Genomic DNA, 23,776 nt, shown 5'->3' on the forward strand with positions numbered 1-23,776 from the left:
GAAATGTATACAACAGTATCACCAACTGACGAGAGGATTATTGTCGATTTCAATTAAGGATCAAGGATTGGTTTAGAGTAGAAAGCAATTATATTTTATATTATTATTTATAATTATTTGATATAATTTACAATAGTTTATGATAACGAATGAATAAACTAGATAGGAAAGAAAATGATAGATTGGCAATTTGAATAAAATGTAACTAAAAATATTTTACATCATCTTCTTATATCTCTTAAGGCTTTCTCAGACGAATCGACATAAGATGTAATACGTTAGTCGTAAAGAAATCCACTAATCAGAGTCGATTCTCACAAAAATAATAGACTCTGATTGGTGGATTTCCTTATGGCCTATATCTATTTGTGTCTGAAGATCTTTAATGTTATATACGTATGATATTATGAAAGAGGCCAAGAAGAAAATATGGATAGCGCAAATCTATATAATACATGTTCATCGGTATACGCCCGCAATAGTTGTTCAGGTTTCAGAATCGTAAGTTGCATAGTCCGCTGGTCCGCACTGGTCCGCGCTATTCTACACTTCCGTACATGTGTATCGTGTTTCGTTTGTAACGTATTCGGCGGCGACGACGACGAGGACGACGACAACGACTACGACGACGATTACGACGACGACGATGACGACGATGACGACGATGACGATGACGAAAACGACAATGATGACGATGAAAGTAACAACCGACAAATAGAAGGAATTGTTTATAAAACAGATATTTCGAAGAAAGAAATATCTGTGGTGTAAAGGCGAAATAACGTGGGAGACGCTTCGAACTACGTCCGTTTGATTTGAAGTTGACGGAACTTATGTGCGTATATATCGTTTTACGTCTTGAACAATGCGAAACTGGTGGTTGTTTTGAGTTTAAACTTTTTCCCCAAATAGAGAATGGTCGTAGAGTGTCGTGTACATCGTTAACATTCGGCTACATAGCCGTGCTCAGGATAAGTGTTGAATAGAAATCGTCATTGCTATAGTTAGGGAAATATACAGGACGATGTACAAATGCGCTTAGTCGTTTGAGCTCGTGACGGCGGAATGCAACGAGCTATGTGGAAATGCGATTACCCGCTCTTTTGCATAGAGGACTACGGGTGTTGTGCTTCATCGGGTTGCATCCAGGTATTTTAGGAAGGATCGACCTTGCCCTGTCGAATTCTGTTTTATTTGATCCACGGCGTGCTCCTCAAATCTATCGATAAAAGTCGCTCGCGACTTTTATGCCTAGGAGGAGGAGCATCGTCCTCTCCTTGTTATTCTGCAACCTTCACCGCCCTGACGTGATTTACCCGGTTTGCCCGCCACACGACGGGTTATGTTTCCCACTTTTATAGGGATCCTAGGTGAGTCCTCCTACAAAAGTTAACTGACTTGATTATCGTGAGAATACTTTTTATATATATATGTATATATATATATATATATATATACATATATATATATATATATATATATATATATATATAATATTCATTAACGGATAAGTTGTCGTTTTTATGAGCTTATATATTTAACTAATGATATATTAATTTACACATGATACAGTTTATTAATAAACAATTAATGGATTGATATTTTAATAGCATAGCGTATATACTTTTGGAAAATTCAATCATTAATTTTAATAACTTTTAATACCATTCTTAATATGTTATTTTATCCATATTCTGAATTTTAGGATTAAATCTCAAAGAATTGATGTTTGTAGTGTCTTGATTTATATATCATATATCTAAAGAACAAGATGATTTTTTTATGTCATTTGTCTAATTATCTTTAGAAAAGATATATAGAAAGTACGTATTTTAATTCCTTATAGAGAATAATTTGTTTAGAAAGTTCATTCTCAACATTTCATGAGTTAGTTTTAATTTTCGACAATTTTAAAAATAATAAATTTCTTTGACTTTGCAAATAATTTTATTACAACTTACATGATAAAAGACATTTGTTTTATTGTTGTTGTGTATTATTCATATAATAAATGTGCAACTCTATAATTTTATAAACTTTATTCGTTATATTTCTAAAATGTTATAACAAAATTGAAGACATTTAATAGTTCTTCAGTTTAATTTATATGTTATTAAAAATTTATTCACTTGTTACTGAAGCAAAATCAATTTTAATTGTGATAACAGTTGTTACGAATTATAATATTTTAAAATATTTAATTTGTTATATTTGGTATGTATTAATGAAAGCACTGCTAGTACTTTTTGATAAAACAATTTAAAAACATTTTTAACTGAGGAGCATTTATTTCTTACCTTATTTTTTTTAGACATACAATCGTGGTGGGAGGTGCCAAGTATAGCACACTTCTGCTCATTATTTAGGGCTGCTTTCAATCTTTTGGACTTTGACATTGAGGTATCTAATTACATGCTACCTCCTAACGATAGGCATTAAATGCATCAGTTACTAGTAATGCTTAAGCTTTCAGGAATTAGTAAATCCTCGTATGTTTCGGTCTTTTAAAACAATTCTTTCTATGCTAAATATTGCTTAATATGATTGATTCACATTGTATTTATTGTTGTATATATTTTAGGATTTAGAAGAAGCATTGTTAACGGATGGAGGCACAGAAGGTCGTTTAGTACAAGAATTAATAGTAAAATTGTTAGAAGGCTGTTTACCTAATGATACTCGCAATGACATTTCTACTTTTAATTATCAAATGTTTCTTCGTAGACTTTTTCGGAAAAAATGTCAGGTAAATATAATCTTTGTGCTATCTTTAAATTTCAATTAATATTAATTTAGATCATTTGACAATGTTGTTGATTGAAATATTATTTATTTATATATTTATACACCTTGCTTTCTGTTTTATTTTTCAAGTAATGTTTCAATATATTTTCTTTTATTTTTCTGTAGGAATATAAATGTGAAAATCCTTTTAATACCGATGTAGACTTTGAATTATTGCCACTTCGTCAAAAAGTAGAAATATTACGTGCCCTCTGTGACTTCAGACTAGACGCGGAAGACGTAGTATGTATTCATTCATTTGTATATTAATTTATTATAGAATAATTAATATAGATTTTGTTATTATCTTTGAAATTAAATTTCACTTTTAAAAACTATCTTTCAATAAAATAAATTGTAATGTTTAATGATTCAAATATTATTTATTAACAGGAGCAATCTTTAAGTAATCTGGACTCAGATAGTCTGCGAGTTGAACCATTGGGTCATGATCGTAAGAATTCTGCTTACTGGTACTTCTACGGCACTCGATTGTACAGGGAGGATTATATTGATACTTCTGTTAGTACCTCATTCAAACAGAGCAGTAAATCAAGAGAAAAAAAACGTAAAAAACGAAGGAACAGAGTGGCGAAAAAGGAAGAAGAAGAGGAGGAGAAGGAGGAAAATAATCTAATATATAAAACTGATAAAGAAAGAGAAAGTGTATGGCAGGTTGTTTGTTTCACTCAGCAAGATTGGAGTCGTTTGGTTGAAAAATTTCGTGATTCAGTAAGTATGATATATTGTATAATAAAAATTCATTTTTAAATTAATTTATTATTAATTGTTTATTACGTTTTTTAGGAGTACGATACTGAACGTAAACTTTATCGTACTCTATCAGAAGATTTTATGCCTGAAATACCAAAACTTTTTGATTTAAAAGAGAAACAGCAGAGGCGTAAACTTCTACAACGTAATAATTCAAGAGTTCTTCGAAGTCACGAACCTGCTACACAAATGGAAACAGTCATGGTTAGATCAAAGATTAAGACAAAGAATAGCAAAGGAGCAAAGAGAAGTACTCAGAGTACCAAGAATGTTTATGTTAAAGATAAAAGTTCTCCACCGTTAAGTGTCCCACCTATACAAAAAAAAGGTCGACAGACTAATAATTCATTAGCATCTGCAGTTGGCCAAATTGTTATCCATACTAGAGATGAAGTGGAAAATTTGGAAAAAAAGAAAGGGATTAGTAGTCATGGTGATAATTATGTTACTTCTAATTATGGATATAAATATGGATATTCGTTTGGAATCGAAGAAGAGGAACGTCGTGTAGGTATGCATAAAGTACTTGAAAGCTTAAAAGACCATGTTGACGTCTGGCCTTTTATTGATCCTGTGGATGAAGAATATGCTCCTAGGTAAACAAGGATATATAAATTATATATTTATCATTTTGGATAGTCAAATATTTACAAAAAAAAATAAGAAATCCAGTATAATACAAAACAATATTATAATATATTGTATTGATACAGATACTACAGTGTGGTACGAAGACCAATGGATCTTAGTACAATGGAAGAAAAATTGGAAGGTGGATCTTATAAAAGTATAAGTCAGTTCAAACGTGATTTTCGCCTTATTGTTGACAACTGCAGGCAATATAATGGTTCTGACAATGGTTAGTATTTATATTTAATGAATTAAAATAATGTAATGAAAATATATATTAATTAATATCTTTTTTTTTCTTTTTCTTTTTTTTTTTTCTTTTTTCTTTTTTATTGAATTTTAGAATATACTGAGATGGCAATTAATTTAAAAGAAGCATTTGATAAAGCAGTAAACCGTTATTTAGAATCTGAAACATCGAGTGATGAAGATCTTTCATCAACAAGATCAGTATCTATATCTCCTTCATCTCTTTCTTATCCTTTAAATACTACTTCTCCTTCTACGATGCAGCATAATGTAAAAAAGAGCTTAAAGAAGTCAAACAAAAGATCTAAGTCTATTAAATCTGAAACTCGAGCAAAATCAAAAATTAGCTTGGAAATTGAAGAAGAAAAGCAAAGTAAGAATTTGAAATTTACTAAAAAAAAGAGAGGTAAGAGAAAATCTAAAAAAATAAAGGAAGAAGATATTATAGAAGAAGAAGAGGAAGAAGGAGAGGAAGAATATACAGAGATAAAAAACGAGAAGCAGGAACAAGAAATAAAGGGGGAAGAAGCTGACAAAGCATTATCAGATGTTAATGTTGTAAAATCAAAAGGGAAGAAACACATTAATACAAACAATGTTTTATTAAAAACCAAAAAGCTGCCTCCCAAAGAACAAGAACTGAAACGTGCAAATAAAAAGAACAAACATCAACAAAAAAAAGATGCAGAGATTATTCGTTCGGTAAAGGAGGGGAAAAAACGGAAAGAAGATTTTGAAGAAAGTTATGAACCTTCTATTATTGCAAAAAGTAAGAGTAGAAAAATTGAGAAAAAAGAACTAGAAAATACGTTGATAGCAGAAAATACGAAGAAATGCAAATTAAAACGAGTAGAATCTCAAGATAATAATACAGAAAAATCTTTACATGTTAAGGTAAAGAAAAATCGTAAAAAGGAAAAAGATGAGGCGAAAATGAATTTAAAATCAGACGAGGAATTTGACGGAAAGATACTTACGAAAGAAAAAGAGAAAGAAAAAAAATCAAAACAGAAGACTGAAGAAAATATGAACAATGGCGAATTAACAGATCTTGTAGATTCCAAAGAACTAGAAATAGAAACAAATATACAAAAGTCAAAACAATTTGATACTTGTAAGAAACTTGCTGCGTTAGTAAATAATAAAGATTTGGAGTCACTTGATAGTCTGAAAGATAAGGTAAGTGAAAGACGTCGTGAAGAAAAATTGAAACATGAAAAGGAAAAGCAGAAGAAGAAAGATATTCAGAGTGCGTACTCGAAAAAAGTGCCTTCAAATGGTAGTACATTACATGATGGAGATAAAGTCAATTTAAAGCGGTTGAAATCTAAAAAAGGAGTAAAGGAAGAAAAATCGATTGCTATAGGAGACATAAATAAATGTCACAATCATGAAGTAAATGATAGTAATAAAAAAACAAAAAATACACAAGTTAAACATACCAAAGTATTTGGTAAAGAAGAAAGTTCAGCGATACAGGCCTTGAATCAAGCAACAGAGCAGACGCTTAATGTAAGTTATAAATATTTAATGTTTAGTATATTTGTATTATTAAATCTTTTTTCTTGCTTATATTTTGTCAAAGTAATTAACTTTTTCTTAATAATAGGACATCAATAAATGGCTCGATGATGCACCTCGGCTTTCGGAATTTTCTTCCGGTAGTGATTCACCAGTATTTCATTCCTCTATTGAATCGAATAAATCTGGACCAAAGTTAGAAGCTCCAAGGAAACGACCAAGTTCTATTAAAATTTTTGGACCACATGGCCCATCTAGACCAAAAAAAATACAGCGTACAATAGATCGTTTACAACCTGGTAAAAGCAAGGGAAATTTATTATTAAAGAAACCATTAAATTTATCATCTTCCAATATTAGTGATACAACAGTTCATCAATCTGCTAGTGATAATGTTCAACCTAGTACAGATGTTAAAGAGGAACCAAAACTTAGTTTAGGAACTGTTTTGAAGAACGCTGATTCAATACAGTTGATATGTAAAGGCTTAGTTTCATCACCAAATCCTAATTTTTCAAATGATGATGAGGAAGAAGATCATACCACAGTATCAGTAAATTCAACATCGAATGCTGTTGAAGAAAAATTACCTGCTAACAAGGGGACAATTTTACCATTGACAACAGTCGAAGAAACTAAGGATAGTAATGTTTTTACAGAAGAAATTCAAAAACAAAAATCCACAACGCCAAATTTAAGTGCTTGGTTTAAAGCTTTTGGGGCACCAAAATCAAAAAAGAAAGACGAAGAAATAGAAGAAGGTGTGCCAAAGAAAGATGGAGAAATACAAGAAACGATCTGTAGTAGACCAAGGCGTATGAGCACAGGTGGTAGCAGTTTAAGCGAATCACTTTCTAGTTTCTCTCAAGAATCTCCACCTGGCCGTTGTTCAGGTCGTTCACCGCAAAATCAGCCTGTAGTAACCACAACTGAAACTCAAATACGAGGTGCTGGATTTTATCAGGATGCTTTGTCAACTGGTAGTAGTCCTTATAATAGTCCCTATTATGCCACTCCACCGAGATATAGTGCCCAATTACCTCCTACTCCATCACCTCAAAATCATCCATTGTCCCCAGCATATCCATCTCCTGCATCATATGAACAGACTCCAATATATCCTCAAATACCATCCCAAACTTCTCAAATATATCAGAAATCATCGCCTCAAGAAAATTCAAGTGAAGCTTATCGTCAGTTATCTCCCACATTTCCTCAATGTTCCCCCCAAAATAATTTTCCACAAAGTTCGTCACAAAATGAACCTTATCCGCAACAAATATCATCTAATAATCAAACTCAATCTGCCGGATATTCTCAACATTCTCCTCAGCCATTACATCCAGTTTATTCACAAACTTCACCTCAGGCGCCATCAAATTATTCGCAACCATCGCCTCAACAATCAACTACACCAAAATATTCTCAACCTTCTCCCCAACAAAATTCATCTATCAATTATTCTCAAAATTCTCCTCAAGCAACATCTAATTTTTCACATCCTTCACCACAGCAACAGCATTCCCCTTATTCTCAATCTTCTCCTCAGGCATCTTCGAATTATTCACGACCGTCTTCGCCTCAACAACATTCTTCATTTTCACAATCATCTCCACAACAATCATCTGTATATTCTCGGACTTCTCCTCAACCACCATCAGTATATTCACAGCAACCTACACAATCTCCACATTTTTCACAGCCTTCACCACAAACACATTCAAATAATTTCTCGCAGCCATCACCTCAACCAATTCCACCATACTCACAACCATCTCCAAAGCCACAAAATTTTTCTCAGTCATCCCCACAGCAAATACAAACATTTTCGCAACATTCTCCACAAACCCCGCCTGCGTACTCTCAATCTTCTCCACAAGCACAAGTTTCCTATTCGCAACCTTCACCACAAAACAATTCATATTCTCAACCATCTCCTCAACAACCACCTAATTATTCACAACCATCTCCTCAACAGCCACCTAATTATTCTCAACCATCTCCTCAACAAGCACCTAATTATTCTCATCCATTACATTCACCCCAAACACCACCTAATTATTCACAATTGTCTCCACAACAACAAGCAGCAGCAATAAGTTACCCCCAACCATCTCCTCAGTCACCACATGTTTACTCTCAACCTTCTCCTCAACAGAAATCTGTATGTACCTCTCAACAACAATCTACTACATACTTGCAATCTCCTCCACAACAAGCTACAAATTATGCTCAATCTCAACCACCTAAAGCTCCTGAGGACTATACATCAAACACAATAGCATCTTCAAGTTATGCTCAAAACTTTAAACAAACTCATCCATATTTACAATCTCCTACATTGTCGGTGAATGAATCGGAACGGAGACAAGAATTTTTGAAATCTAATAATAGTGATAAAACTTCACCTGAGGAACAACGAAATTTTATCGTTCAGCCAGAATCGTCAATGAATTTAAATGCGAACCATCAAATTTATCAACCGTCGAATCAATTTCCTACAGCATATCCAAATAATTTTTCTAATAGTGATATACAAAGATCTAGTAGCAGACATAGTAATCAAGAACCATCACAACAACAATCGCAACATCAACAGCAGCAGCAGCCGCAACAAACATTACAAGAACGACCAAATTTTACTGATCTTAGCGATTCTGTAGGTGTTCAAAAATATACTCAACAAAGACCGTTCCTCAGTAAAAATGCAAGTACTGGAGATCAAATTCAAGCACAAGATCAATCGCAGCTTATAGCATTTCAACAAAATTTAACGACGCATGAGTCTATTTACCAAACTGGATTTCAACCTTCGGGATATCCTATAACTAATTCTAGACCAGTGTACCACAGTCCGCATTACTTTGATGCTAGCTCAAAAACTGCTAGTGGTGGAACTTCAAACACAACAAGTGGCAATCTTCCTCCTGTAAAGAAGCGTGTATATAATGAATCGCCAAATGAACCGTCGCGCGCTCTGCCACAAGAATCTACAATACGAACTGGGCAAGAACAATTTATTTTTGATCCAATGATAGCACTTTCACAACCAGAAGCAGTTTCAGCTAGTCAATTTGAGAGTGTATTTGTTGGAAGTTTAGCAGATTCAGTAGCCACAAGTCCTGCATATGCACGATTGGGTTTAGGTTTAGTAAGTCGTACTAACAAAGAACAACAATTATTAACAATTCCTAGACCACCACCTGCAAAACCAGAACATTTGGCTTATGCGCGTAGTCCTGTTTCGGGAACTGCGGAATTGGATTTGAATCTCTTACAAAGTATACAAAGTGCAGCAGCAAAAAATACATCAGGAATATTGTCAATGTCAAGAAGAGTAGGAGAAACAACAGGACCACCTCCTGCACCGGTTACAACTAGGACGAAAAAAAGTAAAAAAAGTAAACAGCAACAGCAAGAGCAACCAAATGTCACTGCCTTACCGTCTACAGTTAGTGGAGATCAACAAGCTAGCGGCAGTATATCGAATTTTTCCCAATATTCAGGCACTCCTGGAGACATTGGCTTAAAAAATACCTCAGTAATTCCGCCAGGTGGTAGTGCCTTCAATTTTGCTGCACCAACCAGTACCACCACAAGCAGTTCACCCTTTTATGATAAGGATGCTTCTGCTGCTGCAGCAGCATTTGCGTTTTTAGATGAATTTCGTAATACAAATAGTTATTACAGTATGGCGCTTAGACAACAACAGCAACAACAACAACAGCAACAGCAAGTTGCACCAGTAACAGATACCGTGCAGTCATCCTGTAACAAACTTAGTAATCAATCTCCAAGAAATTATCCACCTCATCCATTTCTTCATTCTGCGCAAAGATCCGCTGCTTATGGACCACACGTGTCTGCTTACGTTCCACCTCATGGTCCAAATCTAACAGTGGATCCTGCTGCTTACCAACAATATATTCATTCCTTATATGCTCTACAACCACCACATCATCATAGACCGTCCTGGCTTTAGCCATTACAATTGATATAAAATATATTTTACACATTACAAAATATTTCGGTGGATATATTGCTTTATATATATTTTTTTAATTTAAAGACAATGCTCTTCATTAAAATCAAAGTTCAATCATATTAATATGAAAGTAATAGAGAAATGATTGTAGTGATGAGTATAACAAGTGACAATTATAATAATGTGTAGTAAACATTTATTTTTTATGCTTTTATTATTTTGATGCAATTAACGAAAAGGTGATACTTATTGCTTTTTGTTATTATAATCATAGCAATATTTCCACCGGAACTCATTGTTTCATTTCATATCATATTTTTTGTTCTTTTTTTCTGTTTTCTTTTAATGATGATGCTCTATATGTTTGGCATTTTTACAGATTGTCAGTATAAACTTCTGTTTCTATTCATTAACGTATTATGTGCGCATGTATATAAAAATAAGCCCACCTTAATATTAGGAATTTTTGATAGTTTTTTAAAAAATAATTACAAAACAGATGAAGTGTAGCTAACATTCAAGTAAACTTTTATCGAAAGTTCCTCGGCGTAATACGCATTCTTCATGTTTTTTCGATATGTCGGGACGTATTTTATGCAATATTCAAATATATAGAAGGGGAGGAACTGCGGTTGACTTTACTTCGTTTTCTTTCTTCTTTTTTTTTTTTTTTTATGATAGATTTATCAATATATCAGATTTCTGATTTGAAACAAGTTATGTATAGTACTGAGTGCACTATCGCAAGTGTATGTTATATAGTATATAAATAAGTTAATTTATAAGTTAGGACACGTTTCATTGTACATAAAATACATATCTATTATAGATAATGTGCTCGATGTGTGTAAGTTTTCAAAATCCAAAATATAAATTGGATGGTGAAAGATCATGCTAATATATACGTTGGTACATGATAGTACGAACGAATAAGAATTATGAAATACGAGAAAAACATTATCTATATTATGTGTATAGCTACGCACCAGAGAGAAGATATGTAACATACCGCAGTCGTGTGTGTATATATATATATACATATATATATATATACACATATACATATATATATATATATTATCTATCAACCCTGTATTTGAGAATTGTATACCGTTGTAGAGCGGTTTATCAAAACTTATAAATATATACAAATATATTGTAAATGTATATTGTAAATGTATTGACAACAGATTAAAGCACAGTTTGTTACAAAATCGTTTATATTTCGTTATCTCCCTATTTTCCTATAATTATTTACTTTTATTATGATGATTTTAATATATTTCACTAATTATCACTGATATCGATAAAAATTAAAATATAAAAAGGATATTAATATGTTACTATAATTATTTATCAATATACTATATAACATTGATATTTATATCGAAATTTTTTCAACAATTGAATTTCATTACATATTATTATAAACGTAATAATTTTGTCTTAAAGCAAAATTTTTAATATCAAATCGATAAATCACGTAAAAAGTAACAATAGAAATGTTATATAGGAAGAGTGAAGTATTAGTATACGTTTAAAAAGAAATAGAAGGTTAAATACGATATTCTTTCGTAATTCTATAAATAGTAGTTTTCAACGAAGTAGGAAAGAAGGATGGTATCGTTCCCTAGAAAAGGCGCGTTCGACGTGAGATCGAAGCGCCACATAGGAGGGGAAATGATCGACGTGTGGCGGGCTACGAGTGCCAAATAACTGGAAGGCGCACACACGGTGCCATTTCGAAACTCGACATTTACCCGCGATCTAGCAGGATGCGGCAGTCGTTGTACGTTTAACGCGGTAAGCGCGCGCGCCGGTCGTATATGTAATACTTATCCACGTCTTTGATTTTGACGCATTAAACTGGCGCGATTTCGGTTACCCTTCGACGTTTTAAGAAGTGTTCGTTATTCAATTAGAAGGATGACGACGGAAATTGATAAGGATGAGCTGAAAAAACGTTTGACGCCGTTACAGTGGCACGTGACACAAGAAAAAGGAACTGAGAGGTAGGACAATGATATTTCTTTTTTAGACATTCGTTAATAGCCATGTTTTTTGCTTAACCATGCTCTTTACTTCAAATTTATGAGGATTTCGATCAATTACATATTAAATCTCTTATATGACGCGTTGTACTTTTTATTATCTTTGCGAAATATATTCGTGCCTCTTTAAAAGACGATTACTATTGTCTCTTCCTTTATCCTATATCGTTTTCTATGTTTCACGGTATAATAATACCGAAGTCAAAATTGTCGCTTGTGGCAGTTTTGTTCTTCGTTTTTTTTTTCAAAATTTTCTTTTCAAATACTATTTATATTAAATCTTGATCTTAATTTTACAACGTTTATAATTTATAAATACAATCTCGGCAAGTATATGTTTTATATTTTTATTAATTCATTTTTTGTAAATGAAATATTGTGAAGGCCAATTTAGTTATATATGTAGATAAAAATAACTTTTTCAAGAGCGATCGCTTGCTTTACGTCATGGCCAAGTAGTTCAAAAATAACATTTCGGATGTTGTAATTAACCTCTTTTTACTTGGTACCGGATGATAGTGTATTATAATTGTTTCTGTGTTACTCAGGCCATTCACTGGTTGCTACAATAAATTTTATCAAAACGGTACATACACGTGTATCGTTTGTGATCAGGAATTATTCTCGTCTGATACAAAATATGACAGTGGATGCGGTTGGCCTGCATTTAATGAAGTTTTAGATCAAGGACGGATTAAGTTAACCAAAGATACGTCTCATGGTAAGCACAGTCTTTTTTATTTTATTTACAAAGCTCAAACAATTATGCTCATATATTTGATATAATGACGTAGTATTCCTTATTCATTCTATTCTTACATCATACGAGGATATCTAACGATATGCAGGTAAACTGATATTATCGAATGGAAAATAAAAATGATTAAATGGGAATTAAAGCTTAAGTATATCTACGATTAGATTTTTAGCATTACCTGCTTATTATGGTGTCTTCGCTCTTCACACATTACAATTTTAACCCATCATTAAACCTTCCTAACCGTATCTTTTATATTTCATTGCCTTCTCTGTAGTTCTTCTCTAATCTCTATCTTTTTTTCATTTTCAATAATATAATATATACCAATAGGATATTTATTATGGTAAAAATATTTTCTACTGGTTTAATTATTTCGTGCATGTATATTTCTCAAATAGTTTAAATCAATTAATTAAACAATATATAACTTATGTTTAGTATATTATGATCTGGCTTTATTTATACATGGGTAAAATGATTGTAGATATAAATTTTGATATAAAGTTTAAAGGAAGGCAGAATTCCTAATACCTTATATCCTGCATGTCCAGCTTAGAGTGTGATTGTGTTAGACTTACATCAATTTTTTTATTATTATACTGAAATGTTAGACATAAATTGCAAACAAATCTTTCGTCTAATTAATTTACAAAAATAGTAGTTATAGCATTCTCTCATAATATTTGCAAATAAATAGCACATAACTTGTAATTGTGGCTTCTTATAATATAATTTTACTGTGGCCTTAGTAATATCAAAATTAAATAATGTTATTTTTATTTCTAATACAGCCGTCGCAGTAATATATGTGGTGTAGATGATAATTATTTTTTATGGAGCTATATGAAAAGATTATATAAAAAAGAAGAAATATTATTGTATAGAAAGAAAAGAAATATTGTATTATAGATAGGATGGTTACATTTCTAAGAAATTCAATTGTTATTTATTTAACTCTATTAATATTGACCATATTTAAAGATTAGGCATTTAAAAAAATTTGAAGAAATAAAATTATATATATAATATTTTTACTTATTTTAAAGTTAATAAAATTAATATTTAATTTAAATTAATATCACATTCAATATATAGAGTAATTTCAAAATTTGATTCTAATGAATATTTATGCCAATATTGTATTAAATAAATGGTGTGTTTGTTTAGTATTATAATCTGTGAATGTTACTACAATTACTACAGAGGAAACTCAAGGATAGCTATGTGCAAGGTAATTTTGATAGATAAAAACATGTGAAATAACAAAAATTAATTAATCTAACTGTAAGTCTACTTCTTCGCCACTACTATTGCTGGGAGGCATTGAAAGTGTACTCAGAAGGGTGTGGGTCTGCGTTTAATCACACTCTATTATTGTCTTTCCTTTGTCTTCCTACTGCTCCGCTACCACCACTTCACTCTCACCATTGAAACACGAAAATCCCGTCACCACACGACCTGTAGTTGGTGGCAATCTACTACTGCTGATCGCAAACCCAGATATGGTGCGGACTGAAGTGACCTGCTCAAAGTGCGGTGCACACCTGGGACATGTATTCAACGATGGTCCAAAACCTACCAGGAAGCGCTTTTGCATCAACTCTGCTTCGATACATTTTCATGCAGCAGGCGAAGAAAAGAAGTAAATTTCCTTAAACAAGAATTTTTCTTTTAACATTAAATTTTCTCAAAGACATTTACGATTCTTCTGATTGCTTTAACTTTTGAACATAGTAGATTTCGTTAAGAATCTTTTTACATCAATTCTGCTTTCTTGTTTAAAAACAAGATTTTTAATTGTAACGTAGAATATATAATACGTTAATAATATTTGTAAATTAGCATATTAATATTATTAATAAGTATGGTCAATTAAACTTTCACAATCATCCATTACAATATACAATTATAAAGCGTGCTTCCATGCTGATATTGTATTAAACTAAGCAAAAATTTGTTTACTTAATATAAGATATAACATCCCCATACATATTATACAACTGCTCTTGATGTAACAATTTCTAACTCAACTAACATGATATTATATGTTTCTTTATAATCAGATCTGAATTGTGTAACACATTATTTATGTATATAATTATGATATAATCAATACAAAAAGGTGATAAAAATATTATTTTTTAAGAGTCCATACTATTTTTACAAACGTGTATAAAGGCTGTAATATATAAATAGTTACTATATATTCCTGATAATATAAAAAGCATTATAAGAAACAAATTGACTGTTATTTTTAACCTTTGTTCTTCTATAGAGACATGATATTAAGGAAGGGTATATTAAGGGAAAATTGTAATAAAATAATAATTGTTTGTTACAAAATGTTTCCTTATATTGTAACATTTCAAAACAAACTAAAAGGTGTTACAGTACAATATATACGTAAAATTCTAGGCGTTATTTTTTTTTTTTTTACAATAATTATTTATCTGCCGTTTCAATCAATTTCTGGATTCTTTATCGTTTAGATATATATTTTCCTGAGAAATCATTCATTACTAAAAATCTTTAAAAGCAATTTTATATATATATATATATATATATATATTAGCTGTCGTTTTTTTTTTAAATAAAATAGTTTTGATAAAAACTGGAAACCATGTACTTTGACCAATTTTTTTCAGTAAAATAGTATCTTTGTTACTAGGCCTGGTTCTTTCATTTAGAGATCTCAAAGCATTTTCAAAAACATCATAAGCACGCAATCATGCATATACACACTTAACCTGATTTTAGTAGGAACCTATTTTATACTTACAAAATGACAATAATACGTTTCTTATGTAAATACTTAAATGCACATGGAACGTTAATCGAGATGCAAGTATAGAAAATAATACTTGTCTATGCATTTTATAATCTCTACTCTCAAAATCTATCAGTTTAGTTATCTAATCTTGCCGCATCAAAAAAATAATGATTATTTTATTTTAATAGAATACTTATATTTTTATTACAGTAAGGCATGTTTTGGTACAAGCTTTGTACTTTTGTTTATGTGAACAGATTCATTAACAAGATGATCATTTGCGAACAATTATGCATCTAAATACATTTTGTATTTTGAAATTTGGACATGATCAAGTATATTTTATATATTTAATGCATCTCGATTTATCATTAAAAAATAAATCTTAATAGTAAATACCTATGAACTGAGAGAAGAAATATCTTTTATAACTGTCATAATAATAATATGATCAGACAAAATGGATGGTATATATATACATATACATACATATATATCTATATATATATAATCCCTTTGAAGATATTTGTGAAAATGCAAGACCTCGCTCGTTATTCCTGATCGAGCTAATTTATTTGGATCCTAATTTATAAATTCGTTTACATGATGATTAATACTAAATGTGCAGTTATTTCCTTTTTATGTTGCTTAACACATCATTTACTTTCAATTAATTTAGAGTAATTACTGAAAGAAAATTAATACATGCGATGCTTATTCTTGTGAAATACTGACACACAAAAATAATACATTATATTATAGTCCCTGATTTTTTAAAAATAGTTTTTTTATCCAATTTTAGCATGACTCCATATTTGTCATAAGCACGACATAAATCGAGCCATTTTGTCTGTCAATTGTTAATTAGACTTTACTAATTGTTATTAAAAAACAAATCAGGCTTCTTATTGACAGTTCTATGAAAGAATAAAACTGCTGAATATTAAATACATTATATTTCTTTTAAGGAAATAATTATATGTTTTTGCTTTTTTTTCTTTTCATTTCTTTCATATGTAATATATTGGTGATTTCTTTTGTATCAATAATTACTGCATTCTCATGAAGTTATTTTAAGTGTCAAAAATCGCATATGACGCAACCCTATATATAATGAAATTATTAAAAATTACAGAAATTGCAAAATCTAAGTTCCTTAAACTAAATATAGATAATTTTAATTGTAATGACATGATACTTTGAAAATATAATACAATTAGGAAAGACATTTTAGTTGCTCTGTTTAAGATAATATAACCATTTGGAAACCTTGTATATAACCGTTGACGTGATTCTACATGTTGGTTTCTGATGGTTCATCAAAATAAATGATACATTTTAATGGTTCAAGATTATAAGGAATCTAGCATGTATATCTCATGCTTCTAAACATGACAACAGGCACTTTATAGTGTCACAAAATGCTCCTACATTTGAACCTTGTTTTAAAATTTCATCGATCATCCGTTCATTTGTTTTAAGACACGTTAATGATAGTTAGATTTGACCTGTAATGAAGAACACACGTGAGCGGACAAAGTTTGTCCATATTAGGATGTTCTTATTAATTAATGTTTTAGTAACAAGGCCTTATGTATCTTAACGTGTCTTAGCAATGCAAATGAGAAAAAGTACTTACTTTTGTTTATCTTAATATTACAAAACAATAATCTTGATTTGCAAAAATGAAATACTCTAACTGCACAAAGCACAAATATAACTCAATTAGCGATACTATATATATATACACTTATATCTATATCTATATCTATATATATATATATAGATGTAGAAATAGATATATATGTACTAACACAATGCGATGATTGTGATATTAAAGATAAAAGAAAATAGTTAAGGCATTTTTAGTTTAATAAAACATAGTTCTGCGTAATAACATCTGATTATAAGAACGTGACTTTTGAGAACGTTTAAAACAAGTTAGGCTATCGCTTATATATATATCTATGTCATATTGACAGACAAAAAGATTGAAAACATATTGCTCTGCTCCTCATAACTTCATTCGAAAAATATAAGTCTGACATGAAGACCAATTTACTTTTCTCCTACAATTTTTTTTGTCAAACCATAATAATGTATTAGAATAAGTCTTATGTACTTGTTCACATTTGTTTATGGTATTATCTAATAAGGATCCTTGCTATAAATAATGTGTGTTTGTAGCTAACTCTGATCTTCAACTTTAGAGTCAATAATACTATTTTTACATCTTTAGAAAATAACTGACAGACACTTATCTATCCTTGATGATGAATGTTGATAAAAAAAGCTTTTCAGGCAATATTTACGTCAACTTACATTCTTTCATTTTTCAACATCTGCTTAATTTGACGTTAGAAATTTTTAGCAATCAATACACATCATCGAGGCAAACAAGGTCTCTGCCGTCAGATCGTTCACAGTTTCTCTGATTTAACTTTTTCTCCTCACAACATGCGAGAGTCGAGCAATTTAAAAACTTTGAAACCATTTCTCGATACTCTTCACGTATCGGATAAGTTCTATCTATTTATGATCTATATATATATATAATATATTTTTATATATATATATATATATTTATATATGTTTATTTATTACATATATATTATTGAATTATTGTGCCGTTTCCGTTTTGGGAGGGTGGTTCGTTATTCTTTCACATAGTCATATTTATGATCACTTTTGACCATAGTCTTTCACTACTCTTTCAATGACCTTTAGCAGCCTCTTTTGCTGCCATAATTAAAGGTGTTAAGGAGGCTAGTGGCCTTGCTAACTTCAAAAAAGGATGCTGTAAAGGAATGTCAAATGTGTCTAATGGTACAATAATAACAGTATTAAACATAACAACTACCCTTTATTAATTCAATTGTATTACCTTTAATAACTCTGAAGCTGCAGATCGTTTTTCAACTTCAACTTCTAAACATTGGTCTAAGAAATCTTGGAAGATACCAGATAATTTATCCTTTTCTTTAATTTCTGGTTTTCCATTTGTTGCAATTAAATACAATGCTCTTAGTGGATTTTCATTTAAATATGGTGGTTCTCCTTCTATCATTTCAATAGCCATTATTCCCAATGACCATATATCTACCTGTTTTTCAATAATTTTAATTTAATACCTTAATAATTAATATCAACCGATTATTATATATAATAATTAATATCTATTTACCTTTGGACCATATTGCTTTCTTGTAACTACTTCAGGTGCCATCCAATATGGAGTTCCAACCATTGTAGTTCTTTTACTTTGTTCTGGAGAAATTTGTGCACAAAACCCAAAATCAGTTAACTTTACACCCCCATCTAGACCAAGTAGGATGTTGTCAGACTTAATATCCCTATGTATAACCTGATTACAATGAAGGAACTCCAATGCTTGTAAGACTTCTCTGCATACAGCAGCTATTTGGCCCTCATCCATACAAGTTTCAGTCACGACGTCAGTTAAACTACCACCAGGTAAATATTCCATCACTACCCATAATTCTTCTCCTACTAAATAACTATCCAAATAATTTACAACATTCGGATGTTTATTCTCCCGCATAACTAAAATTTCATTTATTATCAATTCTTTTTTCGGCTGTTGTGAAAGATTCATTTGTTTTATCGCAACTTCCATTCCTGTTGATGTTTCAATTGCTGTGTACACTGTACCTGAAGCACTGATGGTAAACATATATTTATTGTTCTTTTTTTTTTCTCAGATATTATACAGTAAACAAAATATTATAAAATTTATATTTGTGACTTACCCTTGTCCTATTTTTTCCATTTTTGTATATTTTCTATTTGGATCTCCCACACTTACAATTGTCCTAAGCTTTTCTAGTATTTCATCATCCGACATTTTCTTTTTTCTTGCTTTATCACTTTGTGCTGGTCGTGTTTGATCAGTCGTAGTTGATGTCGGTGTTGCTTGATTTTTATTTCTATCTAACTGTGATTGATGTTGTTGTTGTTGTGGTGTTCCATTCCTTTGAGGTGACCCCAGTGTAGTTGCCAGTGGTGGAGGTGGTTCTTCTTCTATAGGCTTTGTATACTGGATATTTAAATTTAATATTTTATAAAATCAATCTTATAATTATCTCATATTTTCATCATTGTATATATTAGAAAACTTACTATTGACTTTGTACGTTCTGGTCTAGCAGAAATAGGCGGAGGTGGTGGTTCATCTTCTTGTTCAGAACTAGTTGCACAAGCATCAGTTGGTGTACTACTGGGACTACTGCTACTTACTCTGTAATGTTATTGTTTCTCAGCAAATATTTAACTAATAGTTTTTTCATAATGTAAAGATTGTAAAAGGCTCACCTGCTCAATGAATGTTGAGAGTGAGAACTTCCTGAAGCCTGAGACATTGCCTGACCACGAATAGTACCTACACCTGTACCAACAGTAACACCCATACTTCGCGGACTACTTGCTCTTTCTATTGGAGCTGGGTGTGCAGTTTGAATGATATCTGTATTATTAATATAACAAGTACAAAAGTTTTTTCCTTATAAAAAAGAAAATTTATATTATAAACTTACCTACAACTCCAACCATCTTAGTTGTAGTCATGTACTTAGAACCTTTTGTTTCTTTACTGCTACTATCATACCAGTTTAAAACATCCAAGACTGCTTGTGGGTTTTTCTTTTGTTCTTGTTTACTAATATTACTGGACATGAGAAGTCTTGCCCAAGCTTCTGGCATTCCCTATGGATGATAATATTATATTTTAAACCGTAGAAGTCATAGTCATATTATAATAAGAGGAAGTCAAATGTAACAGGTAGACAATGCTGGCTAGACAGATCCTACTTGCTAAAGAATTTGAAGAAATTATAGGGAAGAGATAGATTATTAAGAATGGATATTTTAGGATAAAACATGCAAATGTAAGGTTTGTATGTTTCATTTAATATATTCAATAAATTTTTAATACAATTTAACGTTCACCAAGATTCATTCTGCAGGAAAGCAATAATGTCAGATGCCATGTTGCCTAAAGCCTATATTAATCTACAAAAGCATTTATGCTTATGAAGTCTATAACATATCTTACAGTTTGAATTGAACGAAAGAATTAGTTTTTCTCAACAGCAACGAAAACAAACTTTTAAACAAGATGTATGTACAAGATAAAATACAGGCAAAGTAAGTCTGTGGTCATTTGAATTTACTTACTTTCAGTGGCAGCTTGAAAGAAATAGTGTCTAGTTAGTTTTTCATGTGAGAAAATAATATGTATAAGAAGCTGAGACAAATTACCAAATTACCGTTCCACAATGTCCATACGTATGTGAAAAAATGTTTGAAATTTAATTTCTGTAGATACGGAATATCCATATGAATATTTTAAATTCTATATTGTTTATCATTTATTTATCATATATCATATTATTTGGATATTCCGTATCATGGTACAACAGCAAAGCAGGAAGCGAGTGCATTTTAAACGACGTTAAAAAGTAAGTAACAATAATGAAACATACCGTAAATTCACCGGTAACAGCATCAAATCCAACATGTACTGTATGTTCAAAATTTGTTGGATAACTGATATTTGGTTTATCTTTATTTTCTTTCACCTTCATTTTGCCTTTCAATGTCTTTTTCTTACGTTCATCTGAATCTGGTTCTTTAGGTAGTGGGCGCATATCCACTGGCAAATTTGGTGCAGATTCACCTCTACAACATATTCATTATTTAGTTTTAATACCTTTTTATTTGATTTAATAAATAAGCTATTAATGTAAAATTTCATAGAAAGAATGTATATGTGTTATTTTACTAAAAGATGTAACAGATATAATAGAAATAAAAATCAATAAATATACTATATTTGTTTAGATTAAGATCATTTGAATCGTTGTTTCTACAAATATAAAAAATATTCTCAAACTGATAAAAAAATTGTTTACATATTGTAAGTTCATTGAAGATAAAATTTGTGTACATTTTTTAAATGTGATAAATGTATCACTCAAATAACATACTCAGATTTTAAAACTTGGCCCCCTACATTAGAATGTCAACGTATCTGAACTGAGAGATTTTATTTTTAGCAACTACTAAATTAGTGGTAGTTCTTCTATTTTTGGAAGACTCAGACTTGTATATATTATAAAGAAAACAATAAAATTATTAACTATCACAAAATTGTTGATTATAATTGTGGTGATAGTTGATTATCAGCTTACCAACATACAATAGCAATACTTTTTATCATTTCTTTGTTCATATGTAGAAACATATAATTAAGAACTTTGTAAAATACATAAGAGAATACTATATATGTGTTATGAGATAGCAATATTAAAATGTCAAACCCATAATCCTTATTTACAATTTGTTATAGTTATTAAATTCCTTTTTATTAATTATGAGCTTAAAGTTAAGCGTAGCAATAGCTAATCAATATCCAGTAAAAAAGATCAGATGATACAAAGTAATATGATGTTTGGCAATGAAAGTATGTACAAATATGACAAGCACATGTACCTATTAGATGTCAGTCGTACAGGAGGTGCAGGAGGTTTATCTTCTTCGTCTGACATATTGCACCTGCTTCTTTCTCTTTGTTGCCAGTCTATTTTTCGTGGCTGCGTTTCTGATATTCTATTATAGAAATGAAATTATTCACAACGATGCTTTTCAGAGTTCAATCAACAGTCTTATTTCTTGGAGTTTTACAAATTAAAGAGTTTAATCACAGTATACTAGAAATCTTGCTGGCAATAACACTGGTTCTAAGACTCATTTAACACTACTATCATATTACAAAAATGATTTTTTCCTTGATGAAGTGAGGACCTTTTTTCAGTGAATCTTCGCTCGATTAAATTACGTATCGTAGATGAGAGGGAAGATATTAGATAAACCGGTAGAAGACATGGATCGGAACGAATAGCAAGATGCCTCCCCTCCCACCTCGTGGGTGTCACTCTTAAAAGGTTGCTCCAAAATGGGAAAGAAGGGAGAAAATCCGTTTCTCTTGGTATCGTTAAGAACGAACGGCGTCCTCGAACAGGTCAATGTCGCGACGATGGGGTATACTTGAAGACGGGGGACAGCCGGGCGCCTCGGAAGCGTGATTCACGCACGGGTGCAGGCAAAGCACCCCGCCGTATCCACGAATCTTTCTCCTTCTACTTGCTTTCTACTCTCTTCTTTCTCAGAGTCGCGTCGCGGCTATCTTTCTCGCCCCCACCCAATACACAGGAGCAGCCGCCACAGTCGCGGTTCCACTCTCTTCTCCTTTTCTATCTGCCACCACCGCCGTACTTGGCCGCACTCGCTAAGGAATGAATACGATATATACCGTATATATATGGCGCCGCTTCAGCCACACGTCCGTGATGTGCCACGCTTGGACACGGCGGAGGTGGAATCACGCGGCGCTTCGTTCCTTTATCGATGCTACTTCATTTCGCGCTCATAATCGCAGCCCGACGACGATCGGTTTTTCTATTTATTTTTCCTTCTTCTTCCTACGGGTCTTTTCGAGACCGATAAGAAGCTCGAATCACCGCCGTGGCGGCTCTCTACACTGCACAAGCGCCGCCACACTAGAATATCCTGCTATTTCTTTTTTACCTCTTTTCTACTCTCTCTATCCTTTCTCTCCTTTCTACCTTTACTTTTTTTTTTTATTATTTTTTTTTCCTCTCTCTAGTGCGGTGATACCTTCTATCTTTATCGTTTCTCTCTTTTCATCTTTTCTCGCTTTCACTCTTCCTATCCCCTTTTTCCTTTCCCGCTACACTCCATCTTTCAGTGCTAGTACCTCTTTTCGCAATACATACATGATTATTGCCGTTAATGGTTATGTATGTGTACAGATTGCTATATAGCACATATTTCTTTGTACACTTTTGAACCGCATGTATGCGCGTTGTCACATGCGTATAATTCGATGTCTTAACGTTAAATTCAAATATAATCATTTTTTCATGAATCTTATATAATTCGTTTACTTTTACATTATGATAGAACATTAAAATGACGTTGTCGCCATTTTGGAATGACAGTACGTAATAAAGCAAATGTACTTTATTTCATTTATATTCGAAACAAATAATAATTGTAATAATAGAAGAAAATCACGAAGTAGTACACGAATTATTATTATTATTATTATTTCTCTTATGTAAATTTTATTTTTATTATCTGATTAATCGGGTGATGATGTATTATCGTTAGATTCTTTTCATATTTTATAATAAATACATTTTTTATTGATA

General features: G+C 31.5%; 3 protein-coding genes across 12 annotated transcripts; 2 read left to right on the top strand and 1 right to left on the bottom strand.

Moving 5' to 3' along the window:
- The first annotated feature begins 474 nt into the window (after window positions 1-474).
- LOC118440609 (uncharacterized) lies at window positions 475-11,137 on the top strand. 5 transcript variants are annotated; one of them, XM_085658164.1, is made up of 10 exons: window positions 475-835; window positions 913-1,370; window positions 2,312-2,400; window positions 2,582-2,746; window positions 2,911-3,027; window positions 3,178-3,516; window positions 3,592-4,154; window positions 4,272-4,417; window positions 4,532-5,949; window positions 6,047-11,137. In XM_085658164.1, the coding sequence occupies exons 2-10, from the start codon at window positions 1,343-1,345 to the stop codon at window positions 9,938-9,940; spliced, it is 6,759 nt and encodes a 2,252-aa protein (XP_085514290.1). In that variant the 5' UTR covers window positions 475-835; window positions 913-1,342; the 3' UTR covers window positions 9,941-11,137. The 5 variants fall into 5 exon arrangements, with proteins under 5 accessions (XP_085514290.1, XP_035719782.2, XP_085514291.1 ...); XM_035863889.2 differs by having other exon boundaries at window positions 475-1,370; window positions 2,312-2,489; XM_085658165.1 differs by lacking the exon at window positions 913-1,370 and having other exon boundaries at window positions 2,312-2,489.
- Window positions 11,138-11,620: 483 nt separating this feature from the next.
- SelR (methionine sulfoxide reductase SelR) lies at window positions 11,621-14,894 on the top strand. Of its 2 annotated transcripts, none has more exons than XM_035863905.2 (3): window positions 11,621-11,955; window positions 12,543-12,715; window positions 14,255-14,891. In XM_035863905.2, exons 1-3 carry the CDS (start codon window positions 11,870-11,872, stop codon window positions 14,398-14,400), a joined length of 405 nt encoding a protein of 134 aa, XP_035719798.1. In that variant the 5' UTR covers window positions 11,621-11,869; the 3' UTR covers window positions 14,401-14,891. The 2 variants fall into 2 exon arrangements, with proteins under 2 accessions (XP_035719798.1, XP_035719797.1); XM_035863904.2 differs by having other exon boundaries at window positions 11,803-11,955; window positions 14,219-14,894.
- Window positions 14,895-15,128: 234 nt separating this feature from the next.
- Window positions 15,129-23,517, bottom strand: Pak (serine/threonine-protein kinase PAK 3-like protein). Of its 5 annotated transcripts, XM_035863897.2 has the most exons (10): window positions 22,855-23,507; window positions 22,035-22,151; window positions 21,026-21,221; window positions 20,078-20,246; window positions 19,857-20,007; window positions 19,665-19,782; window positions 19,295-19,581; window positions 18,709-19,204; window positions 18,409-18,627; window positions 15,131-18,321 (listed from the first exon to the last, which is right to left on the bottom strand). In XM_035863897.2, exons 2-10 carry the CDS (start codon window positions 22,088-22,090, stop codon window positions 18,238-18,240), a joined length of 1,776 nt encoding a protein of 591 aa, XP_035719790.1. In that variant the 5' UTR covers window positions 22,091-22,151; window positions 22,855-23,507; the 3' UTR covers window positions 15,131-18,237. The 5 variants fall into 5 exon arrangements, with proteins under 5 accessions (XP_035719789.1, XP_035719787.1, XP_035719785.1 ...); XM_035863896.2 differs by having other exon boundaries at window positions 15,129-18,321; window positions 19,665-19,773; window positions 19,857-19,983; window positions 22,035-23,517; XM_035863894.2 differs by having other exon boundaries at window positions 15,129-18,321; window positions 19,665-19,770; window positions 22,035-23,517.
- Between the last annotated feature and the right edge of the window lie 259 nt (window positions 23,518-23,776).

This window comes from Vespa mandarinia, chromosome 7 (assembly GCF_050613455.1).
Source record: "Vespa mandarinia isolate Hongniang chromosome 7, ASM5061345v1, whole genome shotgun sequence".
Classification (NCBI taxonomy): domain Eukaryota; kingdom Metazoa; phylum Arthropoda; class Insecta; order Hymenoptera; family Vespidae; genus Vespa; species Vespa mandarinia.